Genomic DNA, 23,103 nt, shown 5'->3' with positions numbered 1-23,103 from the left:
TGAATGCATCCCAAGCCCTCATGGCAAATCAATCATTAAAAAACGCTTGCTTTTAAACCATGTTTTATATTTACAAAGGTACACTCACCAGAGGTCGCTTCCATGGCTTCACTGTCGGGGTTAGTGGCTTGGGAGGGCTGGGAGGGTAATTCCGTCTGGGTCACAAAAAGCTCCTGGCTGTTGGGGCTAACGGAGCGCTGTGCGCTCGCTGCAAGGTCGTCCTCCTCTTCCTCCTCCTCCTCCTCATCTTCCCCCTCTGCTGAATCCTCAGCCATGGTTGAGATTATAACCCCCACCTCGGAATCCAAGGACAAGGGGGGGTAGTGGTGGCGCAGCCCCCTAAAATTGCATGCAGCTCAGCGTAGAAGCGGCATGTTTTTGGCCCTGACCCGGATCTTCCGTTTGCTGCTTTGGTTTTCTGGTATGCTTGTCTGAGCTCCTTAACTTTCACTCTGCACTGCACTGAGTCCCTGGTGTGGCCTTTTCCCATCATAGCCTTGGAAATTTTTTCAAATATTTTTTCATTTCGTCTTTTGGAACGGAGTTCTGTTAGCACTGAATCCTCTCCCCACATAGCAATAAGATCCAGTACCTGTCGTGCGGTCCATGCTGGTGCTCTTTTTCTATTCTCAGGAGACTGCATTGTTACCTGTGCTGATGAACTCTGCGTGGTCACCTGTGCTGATGAGAGCTCCATGCTGGCGAAACAGGAAATGCAATTCAAAAGTTCGCGGGGCTTTTCCTGTCTACCTGGCCAGTGCATCAGAATTCAGATACCTGTCCAGAGTGGTCAGTGGTGCACTGTGGGATACCGCCCGCAGGCCAATAACTTAGATTTGCAGCCCCACTAACCCTAAACCGATATGTTAATATCAATTTTAGCGCTACTCCTCTCGGGGAGGAGTACAGAAATCGATTTAAAGAGCCCTTTAAATTGATATAAAGTGCATTGTAGTGTGGACAGCTACAGCGTTAAATCGATTTAACGCTGTTAAAATCGGTTTAATTGCATAGCGTGGACCAGGCGTGAATATTTGGAGCCCAGGCTTGTTTCTATAATTCTGGGAATGTTTGCACTAGCCTCTAGCTACCACGCAGAGACCCCTCTCCCCACAGAAATGCCGACTGCTGCGGCTCTCCCCTTCCCTGTCTACACTGTATGGGTGCATGCAGTACTGTACCAGCGTGCTAGGGGTTGCCTGGGGTAATTACCTTGCTGCAGCTGCCTGGGCCAGGCGCTCAGAGATAGTTCAAGCCAACCGCAGAAGAGCCTGGGAGGACAGGGGGAAACACCCCCCACCAGGCCCGGGAAGCGACGGCGGCTGCAGAGCTCCAGGGGCAGAAGCTTCGGAGAAAACAGGGCGTCCCACCCTCGCACGGCTGTTCTTGCAGCCCAGGAGCAGCACCGGGACCAGGGAGTCCCACGGATTTAACGCTCCACAGTTCCTCGGGCCCTGCGCTCCCGCGCGCCCCCAGCGCCAGCGCGTGGCCTCGCAACCAGAGAGCGGCCCGGCTGCTTCCCCTGCGCTCCCGGCCGTGAGGCGCGGCCCCGCCCCGCCCAACGTTCTGTGCGCTCCCCCACCCGGACTGTGCCAGGGTGACGCTAGTCTCGCGCGCTCCGCGCGTGACGGCCGCTGCGATAGTGACCTAACGAAGCCCCAACCGCCGCCGGGCCTCCCTGTGTTCCCCCGGAGTTGTACGCCGGCAGTCGGCGGCGGCCCGGACCCGCCCCGATGGCGGCGGAGGGGGAGGCGGACGTGGAGTGGGTGGTAGACAGCATCGCCGGCTTCCTGCGCGGGCCCGCCTGGTCCATCCCCATCCTGCAGTTCCTGGAGCAGAAGTGCGCGGGTGAGAGGCCGGGGGCGGGGACCTTGCCGGGGCTGGAGCGGCGGAGCCTTCCTCCCCCGCCCCCCAGAAAAGCGCTGTGGCAGGGGCACCCTGAGGAGAAGGGCGTTGCGAGGCCTGTTGAGAGACATTCCGGCCCCAGCTCTTCCTGCGCACTGCCCACGTTCTCTTTATTGACAGAGAAGCTAGAGCGGTCTGGGGGGGCCTGAGATGAGGAGACCGTTGTGCCCCTCCCCTGGCTCCTTCTCACCCCAGAGAGCGAAGGCAAGTACGTCTAGTGCCCCTGCTCCAGGCCTGGACTCCCCTTCTGTATTCAGTTCTGTCCAGCCTTTCTGGAGCATGCCTAGGGTGATCAGCAAATATGAAAAATCCAGACGGGGGTGGTGGGTAATAGGAGCCTATATAAGAAAAAGATCCAAAAATCTGGACTGTCCCTATAAAATTGGGATATCTGGGCACCCTAGGAGCGTGGGACTTCTTGGCCTGCAGCAGCGTTGGCTCCCCCAAGCGCTGTCACCATGGCTACTTGGGGCGAGGCCTCTCTGCAGAGGCTGGCTACAAGTCCTCCGGACAATAGCCACTGGGAATGGCAAGGCTAGTGCCCTGGGATCTTGCCTGCAAATGTCCTGGACTCATTCTCTGGGGGTGAGACCTGCCTGCTCATCAGGCACCATCCTTCTCCCAGGGACTTCTCAGAAAGCACTAAACTGATTCTTAGATCTGCTTCCAGGTAGAAACACTTCACTGAAGGGTGCTCTGCTAGTCTTACTTCCTAGTGACACAGTGCTTTGCTTCCAATAGGGGATAGTATCAAATAAAGATGGAAATTTTATGTGTTTCATGGAAACATACTTAGGAAAGTTCTTCATTGTAAACTTATAATTGTTGTGACATTGATAAAAGGTCAATGGAGTTGCTTTAATAATTGATAATTAGCAGGGCTTTTAATTATTGCATGTTAGAGTCAAGAGTTCATGAAAGTTTGGCACGAGTTAAGATTTTCAGGACAGTTATAGACACTAAAAAAAGTTTTTACTACTCTTTGCAGGTTTTACATTACTAACAAATCCATTAAAACATTTTATACCTATTGTTTTGCTCTTGGAAAATTTAATTTACAGTAATTGACAGATAATTTACTGATTCAGTACAATGAATGAACTGGTCATTTACTGCCATTTACCATCTAGAAAAGTTTTCAATTAGCAGTAATCGTGTCTCGGATTAACCTCATTGGCTATGATACTGCCACTTCTAATTATTATTCAGTTTTTTCTTTAATCTAAAGTTTATATAAACAAGTGATTGTGTGGTATAAAGATTTTAGTGGTATGATATTGCTTCTCACGAAGCAGTCACTTCTCTGACCTGTCAGTCCTCATCCTTAAAGAAAATCTGCACAACAGTTTCAGCAGATGAACCTGGGAGCTTAAATTAATTCCTCTGCTAGACACTAAGGCAGGGGTCGGCAACCTTTCAGAAGTGGTGTGCCGAGTCTTCATTTAATCACTCTAATTTAAGGTTTTGTGTGCCAGTAATACATTAATGTTTTTAGAAGGTCTCTTTCTATAAGTGTATAATATATAACTAAACTATTGTTGTATATAAAGTAAATAAGGTTTTTAGTTTTAAATGAAGCTTCTTAAATATTTTAAATTAAAATGCAGAGCCCCTCGGACTGGTGGCCAGGACCCAGGCAGTGTGAGTGCCACTGAGAATCAGCTCGCGTGCCGCCTTCGGCACGCATGGCATAGGTTGCTACCACTGCACTAAGGCTATGTCTACACTAGAGACCTTACAACAGCACAGCTGTACCGATGCAGCTGCACCAATGTAAGATCTCTCATGTAGCTGCTCTATGCCAAAGGGAGAGACCTGTCCTGTCAACATAATTAAACCACCCCCAGTGAGAGGCGGTAGCTGTGCATACTACTAGTTATGCCAGCGAAATTTACATTGCTAGGGTTTGGGGGTTTTTTCCCCCACACCACTGAGTGATATAAGTTTTGCCGACATAAGTGGTAGCATAGACATGGCTTAAAAATCAAGAACTGAACAGAGACACTGGATTTGTGGCTTATTACAACAATCTGTAACCCACTACCCCCTCTTTTTGTCCTGTGACTTCAGAGGTGCTAAAGGGCCACTCTGCCTTGAATATATGTGCTAACTACGTATGCTGAATAATCTGTTCCACATTGCATGTTGCTGTGACACAGGGAGTACCTTTCCCATACCTGAAGAAGAGCTCTGTGTGGCTTGAAAGCTTGTAACTACCCCCTGAATTTCTCCATCACTCCCTCAGTGGTCAACTAGTTACATTAAGTGTTGCCAATTTAGTGCTTGGTTGGAAATTTGAATTGAAATTGAAACATTAATACACACTTTAAAAGCGTATACAGTATATGATAAAATACTTGTACTGGAAAAAGCAAAATAGGTTTGAAAATATGAACAAAGACTAGATTCCTCACACAGCTATTGTTTTTTGACAATGTCAGTGCATGCCTTTCAGCGATGTTGGCCAACCTAATAATTTCAAATTGTGATTTGTAAGCAAGGTCTGAATGAACTCTCCCCTAATAGCTAGTGATGAGCCAAGTGGTGGAGAGGAAAGACTTCAGGACTAGACTGTACTTAAGAATGGCTATACTGGTGTGACAGGTTCAGTCACAGAAATGCCTTGGGACTGTCACCTGACGAGCTGAGATTATCTCTGAGCCCATTTTCCCTGCCAGCTTGGGACTCCAGAATCCTGCCTTGTTGAGCCAGACATGCTAGCCTGCTGCAACACAGACTCAGGTCTGGTCCACGCCCCCCAAAGCTGCTGACTTTAACCAAAAACTGCTCAGAAGGTCACCTATCTCCAGCACCCAGACCCCTAGTTCCCAGTGGAATCCAAACCCCAAATAAATCCGTTTTACTCTGTATAAAGCTTATACATGGAAACCCATAAATTGTCCACCGTCTATAACACTGATAGAGAGATATGCACAGCTGTTTTTTCCCTCCAGGTATTAATAAACAAAGTTGATTTTATTAAGTGTAAAAAGTAGGATTTAAGTGGTTTCAAATAATAACAGACAGAACAAATTAGTTACCAAGCAAAATAAAGCAAAAACATGCAAGTCTAAGCCTAATACATTAAGAAACTGATTACAGGTAAAATCTCACCCTCAGATGTTCCAATAAGCTTCTTTCACAGACTAGACTCCTTCTTAGTCTGGGCTAAATCCTTTTCCCTGGTACAGTTCTTGTTAGTTCAAGCAGACATCTTAGGTGGAAAACAGGGGTGTTCACATGACTTGCAGCCCCTTTGTTCTGTTCCACCCCTTTTAATAGCTTTGGCACAAGGTGGAACTCTTTTCTCTCTGGGTCCCTACCCCTCCTAAATGGAAAAGTACCAGATTTAAGTTGGATTCCAGTATCAGGTGACATGGGGTTACATGAGACCTCATTCTTCATTACCTACAGACTGGCCCACATGCAGCCAGGAAGATTTGCAAGTAAACAGGTCATTTACAACCAATTGTCCTAGTCAATGGGAGCCATCAAGCTTCTAAACCACCATTAATGGCCCACACTTTGCATAATTAAATAGGACCACAGAATTATACTTCATATTTCTACCTTCAGATACAAGAATGAGGAGGAATATATTCAGTAGATTTTAAGATTAGTAATGATACCTTACAAGAGACCTTTTGCATAAAGCATATTACAGTTACATTATATTCACACTCAGAAGCATATTTCCATAAAACATTATGGAGTGCAGCGTCACAACTGGGTCAGATCAAAGGTCCATCTAGCCCAGTATCCTGTCTACCGACAGTGGCCAATGCCAGGTGCTCCAGAGGGAATGAACAGAACAGGCAGTCATCAAGTGAGCCATCCCCGATCTCACATTTCCAGCTTCTGACAAATAGAAAGTAGGTACACCATCCCTGCCCATCCTGGCTAATAGCCATTGATGGACCTATCCTCCATGAATTTCTCTAGGTCTGTTTTGAACTCTATTATAGTCTTGGCCTTCACAACATTCTCTGGCAAGGAGTTCCACGGGTTGACTGTGCACTGTGTGAAGAAATATTTCCTTTTGTTTGCTTTAAACCCGCTGCCTATTAATTTCATTTGATGATCCTTAGTTCTTATGAGTTATGAGAAGGGATAAATAACACTTCCTTATTTACTTTCTCCACACCAGTCATGACCTCTATCATATCCCCCCCCTTAGTTGTCTCTTTTCCAAGCTGAATGTCCCAGTCTTATTAATCTCTCCTCATACGGAAGACATTCCATACCCCTAGTCATTTTTGTTGCCCTTTTCTGTACTGTTTCAATTCCAGTATATCATTTTTGAGATGGGGCGACCAAATCTGCATGCAGTTTTCAAGATGTCGCATACCATAGATTTATATAGAAGCAGTATGATAATTTCTGCCTTGTTATCTGTCCCTTTCTTAGTGATTCCCAACATTCTGTTTGCTTTTTGACTGCCGCTGTACATTGAGTGGATGTTTTCACAGAACTATCCACAATGACACCAAGATTTCTTTCTTGAGTGATAACAGCTAATTTAGACCCCATCATTTTATACGTATAGTTGGGATTTTGTTTTCCAATGTGCATTTGTTTATTTACATGAACTAGGTCTAGATATCCATCAGACAGCTGTGTTGCTCAAGTGATCAGTTTTGTCTGATGTTGAGTTACAAATCACTTTAGTATTGAATGCAGTAGTAATGAAATGGTGTTATCCTTATTGTATGAGTAATGAGCAGCAGAACTGTACTGAGCCTGTCTTGATTGAGGGGGTCACCCTTAATGCTTAATCTAGGCTTGGTACTTGATAGCCCTGGGACCTCTGGGCTTGCCCCATGAGTTATGAAAGTAAAAAATTTGCTTGAACCCTGGCAACTAATTGTTTGAGCTCTGGCATCTCTTTCATTACAAATTAAGCATGGGTCAACATCAACTGAACTGCAGTTGCTAAGGAGCGGGTTTGGATGCTGGATGCCAGATCCTAGTGGAGAGAAAGATGGAGCATGGAGGACAAGTGTTTTTCTTGGTGGTGTGGGCTCTGCCTAAGAGTCACAGGCACTATTTGATCTGCCTGCCCCTCCCCCCTGGTGTTTAAAGATTATACTCCAGAGAGTCTTTTGTTTTTTTAAGTGATGACTAGAGCTGAAATCACTGATGATCAGGTCTAAGTGCTTAGACCTGCTGCAAGACAGTTTTTTTGTGGAAGAGGCTGCCCAGCCTGCACTAGCAGTGAGGTTCTCCCACTGAGAGCTGAAATCACTGAGAGCTTGGTTGAACCTCAAAAGACCAACTCAGAGAGGTCACAGTGGCAGGTAGCACAGAAGATGATGGCGTGGAACCACTGATGATGGAACAGAGGAGCGAATGGTGGCATGACAAACAGCAGTGGCTAGAGCAAGTGGCTGGAGTGAGTGGCGAGTGGCTGGAGGAACGAGCAAGGTGCCTTTTCCCCAGGGTGGGAGATGCACTCATATGAAAGCATCTCTGAATTTTGGGTCTACGCTGACCAAGGACAACAACTGTGGGTGGTCTGTGTTGGAGGGAAAGGAGAGGGGCATGAAAGGGACATTTGTTTATTGAACTATGTTTTAGTGACTTTGCTCTAGAATGCTAGATTTGTGACTGGGAAAGGTATATAAATATATATTGCCTAGTAGGCCAAGATTTTCAAAATGCATTATTTGCCAAGGTCATTATCTTACATCATTGCTATCTTAAGAGGCTATTATCTTGAGGAGTTTCTGTACTAAACATTTTTATTATTATATTGTAATAAATGTTTTCAGAAGAACAGCCATATTGTGTCAGACCAATGCTCCTGTCTTCCAACAGTGTACATTGCTGGCCATCCTGTCTTCCAATATCCTGTCTTCCAACAGTGGCCAATGCCAGGTGCTTCAAAGGGAATGAACTGAACAAGCAATCATTGAGTGATCCACCCCCTGTTGAGCACAGACTAGGACTCTCAGGGCTGGTCTACACTACGGGGGAAAATCGATCTTAGATATGCAACTTCAGCTATGTGAATAACGTAGCTGAAGTCGAAGTATCTAAGATCGAATTACTCACCGTCCTCACAGTGCGAGGTCGATGTCCGTGGCTCCCCCTGTCGATTCCGCAACTCCGTTTGGGTTGGTGGAGTTACGGAATTGATATAAGCACGTTTGGGGATCGATATATCGCGTCTAGATAAGACGCGATATATCGATCCCCGAGCAATCGATTGCTACCCGCCGATACAGCGGGTAGTGAAGACGTACCCTTAGACCATGGTGTTGCATCCCTGCCCATCCTGGCTAATAGCCATTGATGGACTTATCCTGCATGAACTTATCTAGTTCTTTTTTGAACCCGGTTATAGTTCTGACCTTCACGACATCCCCTGGCAAAAAGTTCCATAGGTTCACTGTGCGTTCTGTGAAGAATTGCTTCCTTTTGTTTGTTTTAAGCTTGCTACCTATTAATTTCATTGGGTGACCCCTAGTTCTTGTGTTAATTGAAGGGGTAAATGACATTTCCTTATTCACTTTCTTCATACCAGTTAAGATTTTATAGACTGCTATTGTATCCCCTCTTAGTCGTTTCTTTTCCAAGCTGAAAGTCAGAGTCTTTTTAATATCTCCTCATATGGAATCTGTTCCATACCCCTAATATTTTAGTTGCCCTTCTTTGTATCTTTTTTCAAATTCCAATATATCTTTTACGAGACGGAGTAACCATAACTGCATACAGTTAAAAGAACAAGAGTACTTGTGGCACCTTAGAGACTAACAAATTTATTTGAGTATAAGCTTTCGTGAGCTACAGCCCACTTCTTCAGATGCATGGAATGGAACATATATTGAGGAGATATATATACACATATAGGGTATGTCTACATCTACAATTTTGCAGCGCTGGTTGTTACAGCTGTATTAGTACAGCTGTGTAGGGCCAGCGCTGCAGAGTGGCCACACTTACAGCAGCCAGCGCTGCAAGTGGTGTTAGATGTGGCCACACTGCAGCGCTGTTGGGCGGCTTCAAGGGGGGTTCGGGGAACGCGAGAGCAAACCGGTGAAGGAGACCAGCTTCCCGCGGTTTGCTCTCACGTTCCCCGAACCCCCCCTGCAAACCGCAGGGAAGGAGACCTCCTTGCACAGGGGTTCGGGGAACGCGAGAGCAAACCGCAGGGAAGGAGACCTGCTTGCTCGGGGGTTCGGGGAACGCGAGAGCAAACCGCAGGGAAGGAGACATGCTTGCACGGGGGTTCGGGGAACGCGAGAGCAAACCGGGGAAGGAGACCAGCTTCCCTGCGGTTTGCTCTCGCGTTCCCCGAACCCCCCTGCAAACCGCAGGGAAGGAGACCTGCTTGCACAGGGGTTCAGGGAACGCGAGAGCAAACCGGGGAAGGAGACCAGCTTCCCCGCGGTTTGCTCTCGCGTTCCCCGAACCCCCCTGCAAACCGCAGGGAAGGAGACCTCCTTGCACGGGGGTTCGGGGAACGCGAGAGCAAACCGCAGGGAAGGAGACCTGCTTGCTCGGGGTTCGGGGAACGCGAGAGCAAACCGCAGGGAAGGAGACCTGCTTGCTCGGGGTTCGGGGAACGCGAGAGCAAACCGCAGGGAAGGAGACCTGCTTGCGCGGGGGTTCGGGGAACGCGAGAGCAAACCAGGGAAGGAGACCAGCTTCCCCGCGGTTTGCTCTCGCGTTCCCCGAACCCCCCTGCAAACCGCAGGGAAGGAGACCTGCTTGCTCGGGGGTTCGGGGAACGCGAGAGCAAACCGGGGAAGGAGACCTGCTTGATTACCAGAGAGGCTTCCTCAGGTATGCTGGGATACCTGCTTATTCCACGGAGGTCAAGAAAAGCGCTGGTAAGTGTCTACACTTGATTACCAGCGCTGGATCACCAGCGCTGGATCCTCTACACCCGAGACAAAACGGGAGTACGGCCAGCGCTGCAAACAGTGAGTTGCAGCGCTGGTGATGCCCTGCAGATGTGTACACCTCCTAAGTTGAAGCGCTGTAACCTCCTCACCAGCGCTGCAACTTTGTGATGTAGACAAACCCATAGAGAGCATGAAAAGGTGGGAGTTGCCCTGCCAACTCTAAGAGGCCAAGTAAGTAAGGGAAAAAAACTTTTGAAGTGATAATCAGGATAGCCCAGTACAGACAGTTTGATAAGAAGTGTGAGAATACTTACAAGGGGAGATAGATTCAATGTTTGTAATGGCTCAGCCATTCCCAGTTCCTATTTAAACCTAAGGTGATTGAGTCTAGTTTGCATATCAATTCCAGCTCAGCAGTTTCTCCTTGGAGTTTTTTTTTGAAGCTTTTCTGTTTCAAAATTGCCACTTGCAGATCTGTCATTGAATGACCAGACAGATTAAAGTGTTCTCCTACTGGTTTTTGAGTATTATGATTCCTGATGTCAGACTTCTGTCCATTAATTCTTTTGGGTAGAGACTGTCTGGTTTGGCCAATGTATGTGGCAGAGGGACATTGCTGGCACATGATGGCATATATCACTTTGGTAGATGTGCTGGTGAATGAGCCCCTGATGGTATGTCTGATGTGATTAGGTCCTATGATGATGTCACTTGAATAGATTTGTGGACAGAGTTGGCATCGGTCTTTGTTGCAAGTGTAGGTTCCTGGGTTAGTGTTTTCATTCAGTGATTTGTGGTTGCTGGTGAGTATTTGCTTCAGGTTGGGTGGTTGTCTGTAAGTGAGGACAAATACTCACCAGCAACCACACATCACTGAACAAAAACACTAACCCAGGAACCTACCCTTGCAACAAAGCCCAATGCCAACTCTGTCCACAAATCTATTCAAGTGACATCATCATAGGACCTAATCACATCAGCCATACCATCGGGCTCATTCACCTGCACATCTACCAATGTGATATATGCCATCATGTGCCAACAGTACCCCTCTGCCATGTACATTAGCCAGATCATGTTCATCCTATTCTTGTATCTGAAACTAGAAATATGAAATATAACTCTGAGATCCTATTGTAATTATGCAAAGTGTGGGCCATTAATAGTGGTTTGGAATCTTGATGGCTCCCATTAACCAGGACAATTGACTCTAGATGGCTCAGTTTACTTGTAAGTCTTCCTGTATACCTTTGTGCTGGTAAGTGGGTAATGAAGTCTTACAGTGACATGTGCTCATGTCAGCTGAACTGGAATCCATCTTTAACCTGATTCTTTTCCATTTAGAAGGAGGGGTGGGAACACAGAGAGGGACAAAGGATTCCTGCCTTGTGCAAAAGACATATAAGGGGGTGGAACAGAACAAAGTGAGTTACAGTCATGAGAAATCCCCTAGTTATCACATAAGCTGGAACAAGGACTGTACCAGGGGAAAGGATTGGGCCCAGACTAGGAAGGCATCTAGTCTATGTTACAATCTTATTGAAATATTTGTGAGGGTGAGATTTTATCTGTATTCAGGTTTCAGAGTGGTAGCCATGTTAGTCTGTGTCATAAACAGATAGTTAACGGTTAATGCCTCTGTCATAACATTTCTTCCCAGATCTGGACCTTAGCGTCCAAAATATGGGTGTTAGCATGAAAACCTCCAAGCTTAGTTACCAGCTTGGACCTGGTAATTGCTGCCACCAGCCAGGAATTATACAGTGCCTAGCTCACTGTGGTCTCCCCAAAACCTTCCCTGGGGGACCCCAAGACTCAGATTCCTTGAGTCTCACAACAAAGGGGAATAAACTATTTCCCTTCCCCCTCCTCCCTTCCAGGTGTTCCCTCCCTGGGTTCCTGGAGAGATATACAGAAGCAGGCTCCGTGAATCTAAACAAAGGGATTCTACCCTCCCTGTTTCCAGTCCTGGAAACACAAGTACCGAGAGAGCTAATCTCTCTTCCCCCTCCCCCAGAGGATATGCAAAGTCAGGCTTAGTAAATCTAACACAAAGAGATTTTCCCCCTGACTTCTTCCTCCCACCAATTCCCTGGTGAGCTGCAGATTCAGTTCCCTGGAGTCCCCACTAAAGAAAAACTCCAACAGGTCTTAAAAAGAAAGCTTTATATAAAAAGAATGAAAAAAAGGACATAAAAGGATCTCTGTAATAAGGTGACAATATACAGGGTCAATTGCTTAAAGAAAAAAATGAATAAACAGCCTTATCCAAAAAGAATACAATTTAACACATTCCAGCAACTACACACATGTAAATACAAAAGAAAACAATATAAACCTATTGTTTTACTATCCTTTTACTTACAACTTGGAAACAGAAGATTAGAAAGCCTGGATATTCCTGTGGTCACTCTCAGAGCTGAGAGGGCACAGACCCAAAACAAAGAACAAAGAACTCACACCCAAACTTCCCTCCACCCAGATTTGAAAAAGTCTTGTTTCCTGATTGGTCCTCTGGTCAGGTGTTTGGTTCCCTGTGTTAACCCTTTACAGGTAAAAGAACATTAACCCTTAGCTATCTGTTTATGACAGCCTCTTTTACCTGTAAAGGGTTAAGAAGTTCACCTAGCCTAGCTGACACCTGACCAGAGGAACCAATGGGGGAACAAGATGTTTCAAAAGGAAGGAGGGAAGTTTCCTTTGTTTATAGAGTCAGTTTCAGTTTTGGCCAGAGTGGAAAAGATCAAGGAATCAGTCTCTTATCAGAGTAGTGAGTATTAAGGAAGGAAATTGAGGCAAACAGGTTAAGTTTTCTAACAGGGCTCTGTTAGAAACGGCTTCCAGCTGTGATAGTTGGAGGGTGATTAACACTGCCAGACAAGTTGCAGAATGGGTTTTACTTGTTCCTTCTTACTGAAGTTCAAGATTCACAAAGGAATTACAAGCTGGTTTTTGTTTATTTTTTTTTTACCTCTCAAACAAAGATAGCTAAGGTAGACCAGGGAGAAAATGTCAGGCAAAGGAAAAAAAAACTATGCAACAGGACCTAGAATTAGCCAAATTCCCAGGCTGAGGAGAACCAAAAGAAACATGACGGACAGATAGCCAGGGCTGAGGCTGCCCACAAAAGAGCTGTGGAGGAGAGGAGAAAAAAAGAAAAAGCCAAAGAGGATGCCCATAAAAAAGCTATGGAGCAGAAAGAAAAAGAGATGAATCATGAACTGCAGTTAGCAAGGGCTAGGCAAAATATACCAGCCAACCCCTCTACAGGTACCGCTCCTCATCCCAGAAAATTCCCTAGCTACAAGGCAGGCGATGATACGGAAGCCTTCTTAGAAAATTTCGAAGGGGCCTGCCTTGGGTACAACATCTCTGCAGACTAGTACATGGTAAAGCTGAGGCCGCAGCTCAGTGGACCCTTAGCAGAGCTGGTGGCTGAAATGCCTAAGGAACGCATGAACAGTTATGAACTTTTTAAAAACAAGGCCAGAATCAGAATGGGGCTAACACCCAAGCATGCCTGTCAGCGGTTCAGAGCCCTAAGGTGGAAACCAGATGTCTCATTTACCTGACATGCCTACCACATTGGGAAAAATTGGGATGCCTGGATATCAGGAACAAGTGTTAAATCTCCAGGAGAGTTGCCCTTCCTAATGCAAATGGAGCAGTTTTAGAGGGTGTTACTGAGGAAACAGGAAGGTACATCCTAGATGGGAAAGTCAAAACTGTAACGGTGGCGGGGGAGATTGGGGCCAAATGAGTGGAGGTGGCAGAAAAGAAAAAAAACTAGTAGCAGTTGGAGTGAATATCAGAAGGGACAACCAGAAACAAAACCCTACCCTGGGGGGCAACCCAAGGACCCCCTACATCCCAAGGAAAACCCCAGACGCCTTCTCACCCCACCACACCAGTCTCCACCAACCAACCTCGCCCCGGTGATACCTTAGCAGGGTGATGTTTTAAATGTAATGAACAGGGACATATAAAGGCCCACTGCCCCAAGAACCCCAACCAATTACAGTTCATTACACCAAAGTCACACCAAAGATCCCCAGGCCCAGATGCCTCTCAAATACCCCCGGAGCGAAGGAAAACCTTGAGAGTGGGCGGAAAGAAGGTTATCGTGTGGAGGGACACTGGGGCACAAGTGTTGACTATCCCCCAATCCCTAGTGGACCCCAAACTCATCAACCCAGAGGCTCCGGTGACAGTTCAACCCTTCATGTCACAATCTGTAACCTTGCCTACAGCCAAGTTGCCTGTCGAGTACAAGGGCTGGTCTGGAATGTGGACTTTTGCAATCTCTGACAATTATCCCATCCCCATGCTACTGGGGGAAGACTTGGCCAGCCATGTGAAGCTAGCCAAGAGGGTGGGAATGGTTACTTGCAGCCAGGCTAAGCAAGCTTTCACACCTATCCCTATTCCTGAGCCTTCCACCAGGGCCCCGTCTGTGTTTAACTAGAGACCCAGACAGAGGTGGTGGAACTGGATCTTCTACCCATGAATGCTACAGCCATGGTGAATCCAGTCCCAGAACCGGAACTGGCGAAGCAATCAGCACCAGAACCATTGCCAGCACTGAGTACAGCGCTTACAACCCCATCTACAATTCCAACGTCAGAAGGCAACAGCGAGCCTGAACTGGAAAAAGCAGCTGATAATCCTACCCAAGAGGCTCAGCCAGAGCCTGAAATACCACGTAGTGCACCAGTGGAGAGCTGTTCACAATCAACAGAAACAACCCCATCATCTACATTGCTTCCAGAGGGACCAAGCCCAAGTCCACAGGCCAGGGAGGAACTAATCTCTCCAGCCTCAAGGGAACAATTCCAGGCCGAGCAGGAAGCAGATGACAGCCTTCAGAAAGCTGGGGTGGTGGCACGGAGCACCCCACCGCCTCTCAGGTCTTCTAACTGATCCCGGTTTGTTGTAGGACAAGGACTTTTATACAAGGAGACTCTTTCTGATAGACACCAGGAAGACTGGCATCCTCAAAGATAGTTGGTAGTTCCAGCGAAGTACTGGGTAAAGCTCTTGATCTTAGCCCATGATCATCCCAGTGGCCGTTCTGGGGTGAACAGAACCAAAGACCGTTTGGGGAAGTCCTTCCACTGGGAGAGAATGGGCAAGGATGTTGCTAATTATGTCTGGTCTTGTGAGGTGTGCCAACAAGTGGGAAAACCCCAAGACCAGGTCAAAGCCCCTCTCCAGCCACTCCCCATAATAGAGGTTCCCTTTCAGCGAGTAGCTGTGGATATTCTGGGTCCTTTTCCAAAACAGACACCCAGGGGAAAACAATGCATACTAACTTTCATGGATTTTGCCACCTGTAGCCAGAAGCGGTACCCTTAAACAACACCAGGGCTAAAAGTGTGTGCCAGGCATTAGCAGACATTTTTGCCAGGGTAGGTTGGCCCTCCGACATCCTTACCAATTCGGGAACTAATTTCCTGGCAGGGACGAAAAAAAACCTCTGGGAGATAGCATACAAGCTGATCTTGCAAATGACAAATTCAAAACACAGGATGTTCCCCTGAGCAAAAACGTTAGTACACACAAGAATACCAAATTTGATTATCCCCCTAATGCCAAGATAAGTTACAAAAAGAAAAAAAAACATAAACCTATTTATTTCCTTCCTTAATACTCACTACTCTGATAAGAGACTGATTCCTTGATCTTTTCCGCTCCGGCCAAAACTGAAACTGACTCTATAAACAAAGGAAACTTCCCTCCTTCCTTTTGAAACATCTTGTTCCCCCATTGGTTCCTCTGGTCAGGTGTCAGCTAGGCTAGGTGAACTTCTTAACTCTTTACAGGTAAAAGAGGCATTAACCCTTAACTATCTGTTTATGACAGTCTGTGTCAGCAAAAACAACACAAAGTCATTGTGGCACCTTAGAGACTAACAAATTTATTTGGGCATAAGCTTTTGTGGACTAGAGCCCACTTCATCAGATGCATGAAGTGAAAAATATAGGAGCAGATATAAATACATGAAAGGATGGGGGTTGCTTTACCAAGTGTGAGGTCAATCTAATGAGATAAATCAATTAACAGCAGGATACCAAGGGAGGAAAAGTAACTTTTGAAGTGGTAAGAGAGTGGCCCATTACAGACAGTTATCAAGAAGGTGTAATGGTAGGGAGAAATTAGTAATGGGGAAATTAAGTTTAAGTTTTGTAATGACCCAACCACTCCCAGTCTTTATTCAGGCCTAATCTGATGGTATCCAGTTTGCAGATTAATTCCAGTTCTGCAGTTTCACGTTGGAATCTGTTTTTAAAGTTTTTGTTGTTGAAGAATTGCCACTTTTAGGTCTGTTACAAGTAGGGTGACCAGACATCCCGATATTATTGGGACAGTCCCGATTTTAGGGGATTTGTCCTGCGTCCCGACCTTACCTTGGTCGGGACACACTTTGTCCCGATAGTGGGGGGACTGCGGCAGGCTGGCGCTGTTGGCGCCACTCACCTCTCCTCCTGGGGGGCCTTGAGACAGTGCAGCTGAGCTTCTGGCACGGCAGCACCAGCCCGCTGGCCAGCAGGAGTCTGCAGAGTGTAACCCTGCCCCAGGCACACAGAGGGGGCAGGAGGTGTCTGCTCCGCTGCATGCTACAGCAGGGAGGGTCTTGTAGACGTGGGCAGCAGGCGCCAGTGGGAAAAAGCCTCCTCACCCCCGCTTCAACCCGACCCACGCGACCCTAGGAGCCAGAGGGACCTGTGCTTCCTGTGAGTCGCTCCAGGTAAGCACTGCTGGGACTCACCCGGCCGGCCCCCTCTGGCAGATCCATCTGGGGAGGCTCCTGGCCAAGCTGGTGTGAAACCCAGCGGCCAAAGGGAGGGACTCCCGGGGGGGAGGGTTTGGGGAGGAGAAGGGAGCGGGGTGGGCTTGGGGAGGGGCGGGGAGACCAGCACACCAAGCCACTTGCCTTTCTCCCTGTCTGCAACAGATTTGGGTTTATCTTTATATTAAGGAGCGTGTCACACTGAGTCCAACTCAATCTGCAGTGAGCACAACTCCTGAGTAAGAACATGAAAAATTTATATCCTCGCTTCTTGGAGTAGTACTATGCTATGAAGTTTTACTGTAATCTCATGAAAATGTCTATTTGAATATGTCTCTTGAATTGAAATATCACACTATTGTGTATGCTACATTTCTGAGCTTGAAATAAAACCATGATAAATTTTCCCTTTTAAAGGAAAACTAGAGTGATTAGCTCCAACACCTTGGATAGCTATATAAATATTTATTACACAAGAATATATCAAAATTACTTTTCTTCTGAAATAACTACCATTCTTTCATTGGCTTTATAGCGCCGATATTAATGACACCTAAAAAGATTGAATAAAACTTTTCTTCCTGACTGGTTTTGAAGAATTCTGAATGCAAAATGTTGGTTACTTTGTGGCTAGGTGGATTCTTCCAGGTTTCAGGAATCCTCTCAAATACCCCATGGCCAAAAAAGTCACCCAAGTAGTAGTATGTTGATGCAGTCTCTGGATTCTAGCAATATTTTTGTTTCACCTCAGAAATAAAGTACAAAAATACATTAGATTTTTACAGTAAACGTTTTGTAAAAGATTTCACATAGATATTTTTTAAAATATGTATAAAAAGTTAAGTGGCATAAAATTAATCAAATTGTATTTAAGTATTTTTAAGATCACCTAACCGTCTTAGTGCAGTACTTACCATTTTGGCTTTCCTAGGTTGAGAATCTCCCTTCACATACATAGTTAGCTTTATAAATATATTTAAAAACACTTGGATTATAAAAGAGAGAATAAAATCCCTCATCCAGTGCTCTTTAATTAAACCTTAATTTCCAAAATATTTCCCTCATCTATTGGAACAGTAATAATGGTTTGCATCACTATATGTCCAGACAGTTACATCACACTCATCACTATATCTTTAAACATGTATAGCATTTTTCTTCAAAGAATCTCAAAATGTTTTACATGGTTTATATCCTCACAACACACCTGAGAAGTAGCTAAGCATTATTAGATCCAGTATCCCAAGCACAAAGGGGCTAGTTAGAGACTCTGTATTATTGCTGTATTACAAAGAATAAATCATAATTATGTAGATGGGGAAAGGTAAAGTAATTTCTCCAGGACCACGTAATAAATCAATGGCAGAGCCAGAAATGGATTTGAGGAGCCCGGATTCAAATTCCCCTTTTCTAACCACAGCAGCCACTATTGGGGGTGAGGGTTTGCCTTATGCTTTCTCTTAAAGCTTGTGAAAACAAAATAAACCAATTCTCAAGGAAAGGAGGCACCTGCCTCTGCACATGCTGATTCTACACCGGGCAGGCTGGGACTGAGCACTGCTAGGCTGCTGCCCTGTTCACTTACCCACATTAGCAAGCAGGGATTGCACCTGGCAGTGTACATCTGCTTAATGTACAATCGGGACACCATTGTCCTGATATTCAGGTACAATTTTTCATTTGGTAGTGAAATAGAAAATTAGTTGGTTGGGAATGTCCCATTAAACTCGACTGTGATACATTATCTACTGGCATTTTTGTTTTTTCAGATTGTTTTCCGGTATAACGCAAATTTACTGTAGTTTACAGTTCTGAACCACAGTGCATGCCATAGGACAAACTACAGTGGGCACGTAATAGCATGTAAGAAGCACAGAGACTGCACAATTGTTTTCAGCGGCTAGCTATCTAGCTAACAGTCTTCAACTGAAAACCCCACCTGAAATGTAATGGCAAGGGAGGAATCAACTACCAAAAAACAAAAAAGACAGTGCAGCTACAGAACAGAATGGGAAGACACTTACAGCTGGATTCGGAAATCCTATGAGTGTGATTCAAAAGCTTTTTGTAAAGCATGCAGGAAGGAATTTACTATTTGCAATGGCAGTGAGTCTGATGTTAAGCATCATGCTGAATCAAAAAATCATGGACAAAACACCCAGACTCACAAGAGCAATACCCTGGTCTCACATTTTTTCAGCAAGCCAGATGAATCCTTCAGTAACAAGGTTATCGCTACTGAGCTAACTCAAATTTACCGCACAGTAGTCCATCAACACTCCTATCGCTCATGTGACTGTAAACTTAAGCTGGCACCTACCTTGTATCCAGATTCAACAATTGCAAAGCACATCAGCTGTGGCTGGACTAAAGCAGAGGCATTGATCAAAAATGTGCTGTCACCACTCTCAACAGAATTTTTAAAAGACCTCAGCAAGCCAGATGGTCCCTATTTCTCAGTTGCCACAGATGCATCTAACAAGGGCAATGTGAAAACTTTCCCCTTATCACTGAGATACTGGACACCTGAACATAGGGTCCGAGGTAAACTGTTAGACTTCTATGAGCAAAGGGAAGAGACCGCAGAGGCAATAAGCAACACATTGCTTGAAAAACTTGCAACACACAAGCTAGACCTAAACAAAGTGTCTTCCTACTGTGCTGATAATGCAAACGTGAATTATGGAAAGCGACAATTAGTATACCAGAATTTAAAAAAACAAAATAAAAATATCTTGCCAGCAAACTGCCCGGCCCATGTTGTGCACAACACCGTCAAACATGGTAGCAATACACTACAAATTGACATTGAGACTCTGGTGATTAAGATGTTCAATCATTTCAGCAGTTCTGCTAAGAGAGTAGAGGCACTGAAGGATATGTTTGACTTTGTGGATATGGAGTATACCACTTTACTGTGCCATGTTCCGACTCGCTGGTTGAGTCTTTTCCCAGCTGTAAACAGGCTTGTAAATATGTGGCAGGCTGTTAAGTTCTACTTTGTTTCTCTGGGCAGTGAGAAGTGTCCAACATTTCTATGGATGCTGTTCTCGGACAGGGAAAACGGTGAACAAGGTGAGGGGCCTAGCAAAGTTGAGGTTCATCTGTTTTTCCTCCAGAATGTCCTGAAAATCTTCAATGATACTGTGCTCTGTTTGGAAAATGAGAGTATGACAGCATGTGAAGTGTATGCCATAATGAATACTCTGAGAATTAAACTTCAACAATGGAAAAATGACCTATTCTTTGGCGCCAAAGTTGAAAGTGCGTTAACTGAGATGCTGCCTCTCACTGCTGCATGTCTCCAGAAAGACTTCATGAAATTTTACGCTGTGTCGATCCTATATTTGGAGAAATGGTTTGATTTTTCAACAGCTGGATACTTGTTCAATATCCAGTGCCTGAACATCAAAGTAAATAGGGTATTCAAATTCAGGGATCTGTCTGAAGCTGTGACAGCTGTAAACCTTCAGAAAACAGTGGCTCTTGATCAGCTCTATGATGAGTACTGTATCATCAAAGACATCAACTCCAAGTTGGAGCCTGGAAACTGTTCAGTTGAGAAACTCTGGTCTCAAGTGCTGAGAAACAAGGACAGTAGCACTGAATTACTGAACATGGCAAAGCTGGTGTCATATGTGCTCAGTATACCCGTAAGCAATGCATACTCAGAACGTGTATTTTCAGTCATGAAAGGTGCATGGACTGATGTCTGGAATCGAAGCAGCATAGACTTGGTGTGGAGTGAAACCCTTCTCAAAATGAATTTCCGGATGAGTTGCAAGGACTTTTACAGTTTTGTGATTGCCCAGAAGCAAGTTATGGCTATGGCAAAGTCAGCCAAAAAGTACTAGAGTTCTGGCATACCTGAGAGATATGCAAATTGGGAAGTTGATTTATTGACTGAATAAAAAACCCAGCCCTTTACCTCTGTTGTTTGTTTAGTGTACAAATAAATGTGTATGTATATTAAATATGTATTACGACTAAGTCTATAATTTAGACTCACTGATTCCAGACCTCTGTGATGTAGTTTGCTTCAGCTGTCAGTGGCTGAAGCTGGGGCTGAAGGCCTGACTGGGGACCTCTCTTCTGTGACTGCAGCTGGAGCCAGAGCTACAGGACCTTTCACTCCCCTGCCCTGCAGCTGGATTTGACTTTGCAATCAGAATCCTGCGCCCCTGTCCTGCAGCTTCAGCTGGGGGCTGGAGCCGGAGCCCTGTGCCCCTGGCCCTGTGGCTTCTACTGGGAGCTGGAGCTGGGGCCATGAGTCCTTGCCCTGTGGCTTGTGGTGTAGGCTGCAGGAGAGGCTGTACAACCCCTCTTGCAGCTTCCTAGGGCCCCCTCTAATTGCTCTGTGTACCTGTCATTGTCGTCTTTGTCTCTCTCCCCCCCACCCCCCGCTCTCCCAATGTGTCCTGATATTTCACTCTTGCGATCTGGTCACCCTGGTTATGAGTGACCAGAGAGATTGAAGTTTTTTCCTACTCGTTTTTGAATGTTATGATTCCTGATGTCAGATTTGTGTCCATTTATTCTTTTGCATAGAGATTGTCCGATTTGGCCAATGTATATGCAGGGGGCATTGCTGGCACATGATGGCATGTATCACATTGGTAGATGTGCAGGTGAATGAGCCTCGGATGGTGTGGCTGATGTGGTTTGGTCCTATGATGGTGTCCGTTGAATAGATATGTGAACAGAGTTGGCACCGGGGTTTGTAGCAGTGTTTGGGTCCTGGGTTGGTGTTTTTTGTTGTGTGGTATAGTTGCTGGTGAATATTTGTTTCAGGTTGGGGGGCTGTCTCTAGGCGCGAACTGGCTTGTCTCTCAAGGTCTGTGAGAGTGAGGGATCGTCCTTCAGGATAGGTTGTAGATCTTTGATGATGTGCTGGAGAGGTTTTAGTTGGGGGCTGTAGGTGAGATCTAGTGGCGTTCTGTTACTTTCTTTGTTGGGCCTGTCTTGTAGAAGTTGACTTCTCTGTACCCTTCTGGCTCTGTCAGTCTGTTTCTTCACTTCATCAAGTGGGATTTGCAATTTTAAGAACACTTGATAGATGGATCAATGGATTGTGTGATGTGGTTTGGATGAAAGCTGGAGGCATGTAGGTAAGTATAGCAGTCAATAGGTTTCCAGTATAGTGTGGTGTTTATGTGACCATTGCTTATTAGCACTGTATTGTCTAGAAAGTGGATCTCTTGTGTGGATTGGTCCAAGCTGAGGTTGATGGCAGGGTGGAAATCATTGAAATCTTGGTGGAATTCCTCAAGGGCCTCCTTCTCATGGGTTCAGATGATGAACATGTCATCAATGTAGCGCAAGTAGAGTAGGGTTGTAAGGAGATGAGAGCTGAGGAAGCGTAGTTCTAAGTCAGCCATAAAAATGTTGGCATACTGAGGGGCCATGTGGGTACCCATAGCAGTCTTGCTGACTTGAAGATATAAATTGTCCCCAAATCTGAAATAGTTATGGGTGAGGACGAAGTCACAAAGTTCAGCCACCAGGTTTGCAGTGATGGTATCAGGGATGCTATTCCTGATGGCTTGTAATCCACATTTGTGTGCTTCTACATCGATAGTGGCTAGGATGGTGTTTTCTCCAAGATCACCAAAGTGTCTCAAAGATAGCTGAGAGTGCTGGTAGCATAGGGCCCAAGCAGTGATGAGCTGCCAAAATATTAACAACAGGTTCCCTCTTCCTCACCTCACGAGGGGGTCGTGCCTCCCCCCTGGAGGGTTGTGCCCCATCCAACCCCCCATGTTCCTTTACACGCCTCCCGGGACCCCTGACCCATCCAACCACCCTTTCTCTCTGTCCCTGACTGCACCCCACCACCTCATCCAACCCCTGCTCCTTCCTGACTGCCCCCGGGATGCTTGCCCCCATTCAATCCCCCTGTTCCCTGCCCTCTGACCGCCCTGACCCCTATCCACCCACCCACAACCCACCGAACACCCCCTCCCTGCCCCCTTATGACACTGCCTGGGGCCGGGACGGGTCCGCTACGCCGGCACCGGGACCGGCTCTGCGGGACCTGACTCCCCGAGCCAGGCCAGGCTGGAGCCGCTCGGCCGGCACCGGGACCGGCGCCGTGGGACCCGACTTCCCGAGCTGGGCCGGGCCGGCGCCACGGGACCTGACTCTCCGAGCCGAGCCGGGCCGGGCCTGAGCCGCTTGACCGGCACCGGGACCGGCGCCGCAGGACCCGACTCTCCGAGCCGGGCCGGGCCGGAGCCGCTCCACCGGGACCGGCGCCGTGGGACCCGACTCTCCGAGCCAGGCCGGGCCAGGCCAGAGCTGCTCGACCGGCACCGGGACTGGTGCCGCAGGACCCGACTCCCCAAGCTGGGCCGGACCGGAGCCGCTTGGCTGGCACCGGGACTGGCACCGTGGGGCCCAATGCCCCGGGCCGGGCTGGAGCTGCTCGGCCAGGACCGGTGCTGTGGGGCCCGAGGTGGGCCGAATCGGAGCCACTCGGCCGGGACCAGACTGATCCGGGGGAGCTTGGCCGGGGCTGGGCTGGGGCGCTCAGCTGGTGCCAGAGGGAGCCGGACTGGG

At 46.7% G+C, this 23,103-nt stretch overlaps 2 protein-coding genes and 1 pseudogene across 5 annotated transcripts in view; 2 read left to right on the top strand and 1 right to left on the bottom strand.

Annotated features, from left to right (window-relative positions):
• LOC127050300 (uncharacterized) overlaps positions 1 to 20,525 on the top strand; it is a 74,275-nt gene extending 53,750 nt beyond the window's left edge. Inside the window, exons 2-4 of one of the 3 annotated variants that reach the window (XM_050952132.1) lie at positions 14,988 to 16,503; positions 16,711 to 16,784; positions 18,315 to 20,525. In XM_050952132.1, coding sequence (XP_050808089.1) covers positions 18,495 to 20,399 — 1,905 coding nt within the window. In that variant the 5' untranslated portion in view covers positions 14,988 to 16,503; positions 16,711 to 16,784; positions 18,315 to 18,494 and the 3' untranslated portion in view covers positions 20,400 to 20,525. Of the gene's footprint in view, positions 1 to 10,805; positions 16,504 to 16,710; positions 16,785 to 18,314 lie in introns of those variants that run through there. The other 2 variants (XM_050952130.1, XM_050952131.1) reach the window with 2 other exon arrangements.
• The window catches only part of CFAP36 (cilia and flagella associated protein 36), a 130,013-nt gene continuing 108,518 nt past the window's right edge, over positions 1,609 to 23,103 (top strand). Inside the window, exon 1 of one of the 2 annotated variants that reach the window (XM_050952206.1) lies at positions 1,609 to 1,848. In XM_050952206.1, coding sequence (XP_050808163.1) covers positions 1,734 to 1,848 — 115 coding nt within the window. In that variant the 5' untranslated portion in view covers positions 1,609 to 1,733. The remainder of the gene's footprint in view (positions 1,849 to 23,103) is intronic. The other variant, XM_050952205.1, reaches the window with a different exon arrangement.
• On the bottom strand, positions 2,948 to 3,108 carry LOC127050400 (uncharacterized; annotated as a pseudogene).

Source organism: Gopherus flavomarginatus, chromosome 4, assembly GCF_025201925.1.
Source record: "Gopherus flavomarginatus isolate rGopFla2 chromosome 4, rGopFla2.mat.asm, whole genome shotgun sequence".
Taxonomy (NCBI): domain Eukaryota; kingdom Metazoa; phylum Chordata; order Testudines; family Testudinidae; genus Gopherus; species Gopherus flavomarginatus.
This window is presented reverse-complemented; position numbering and strand designations above follow the sequence as displayed.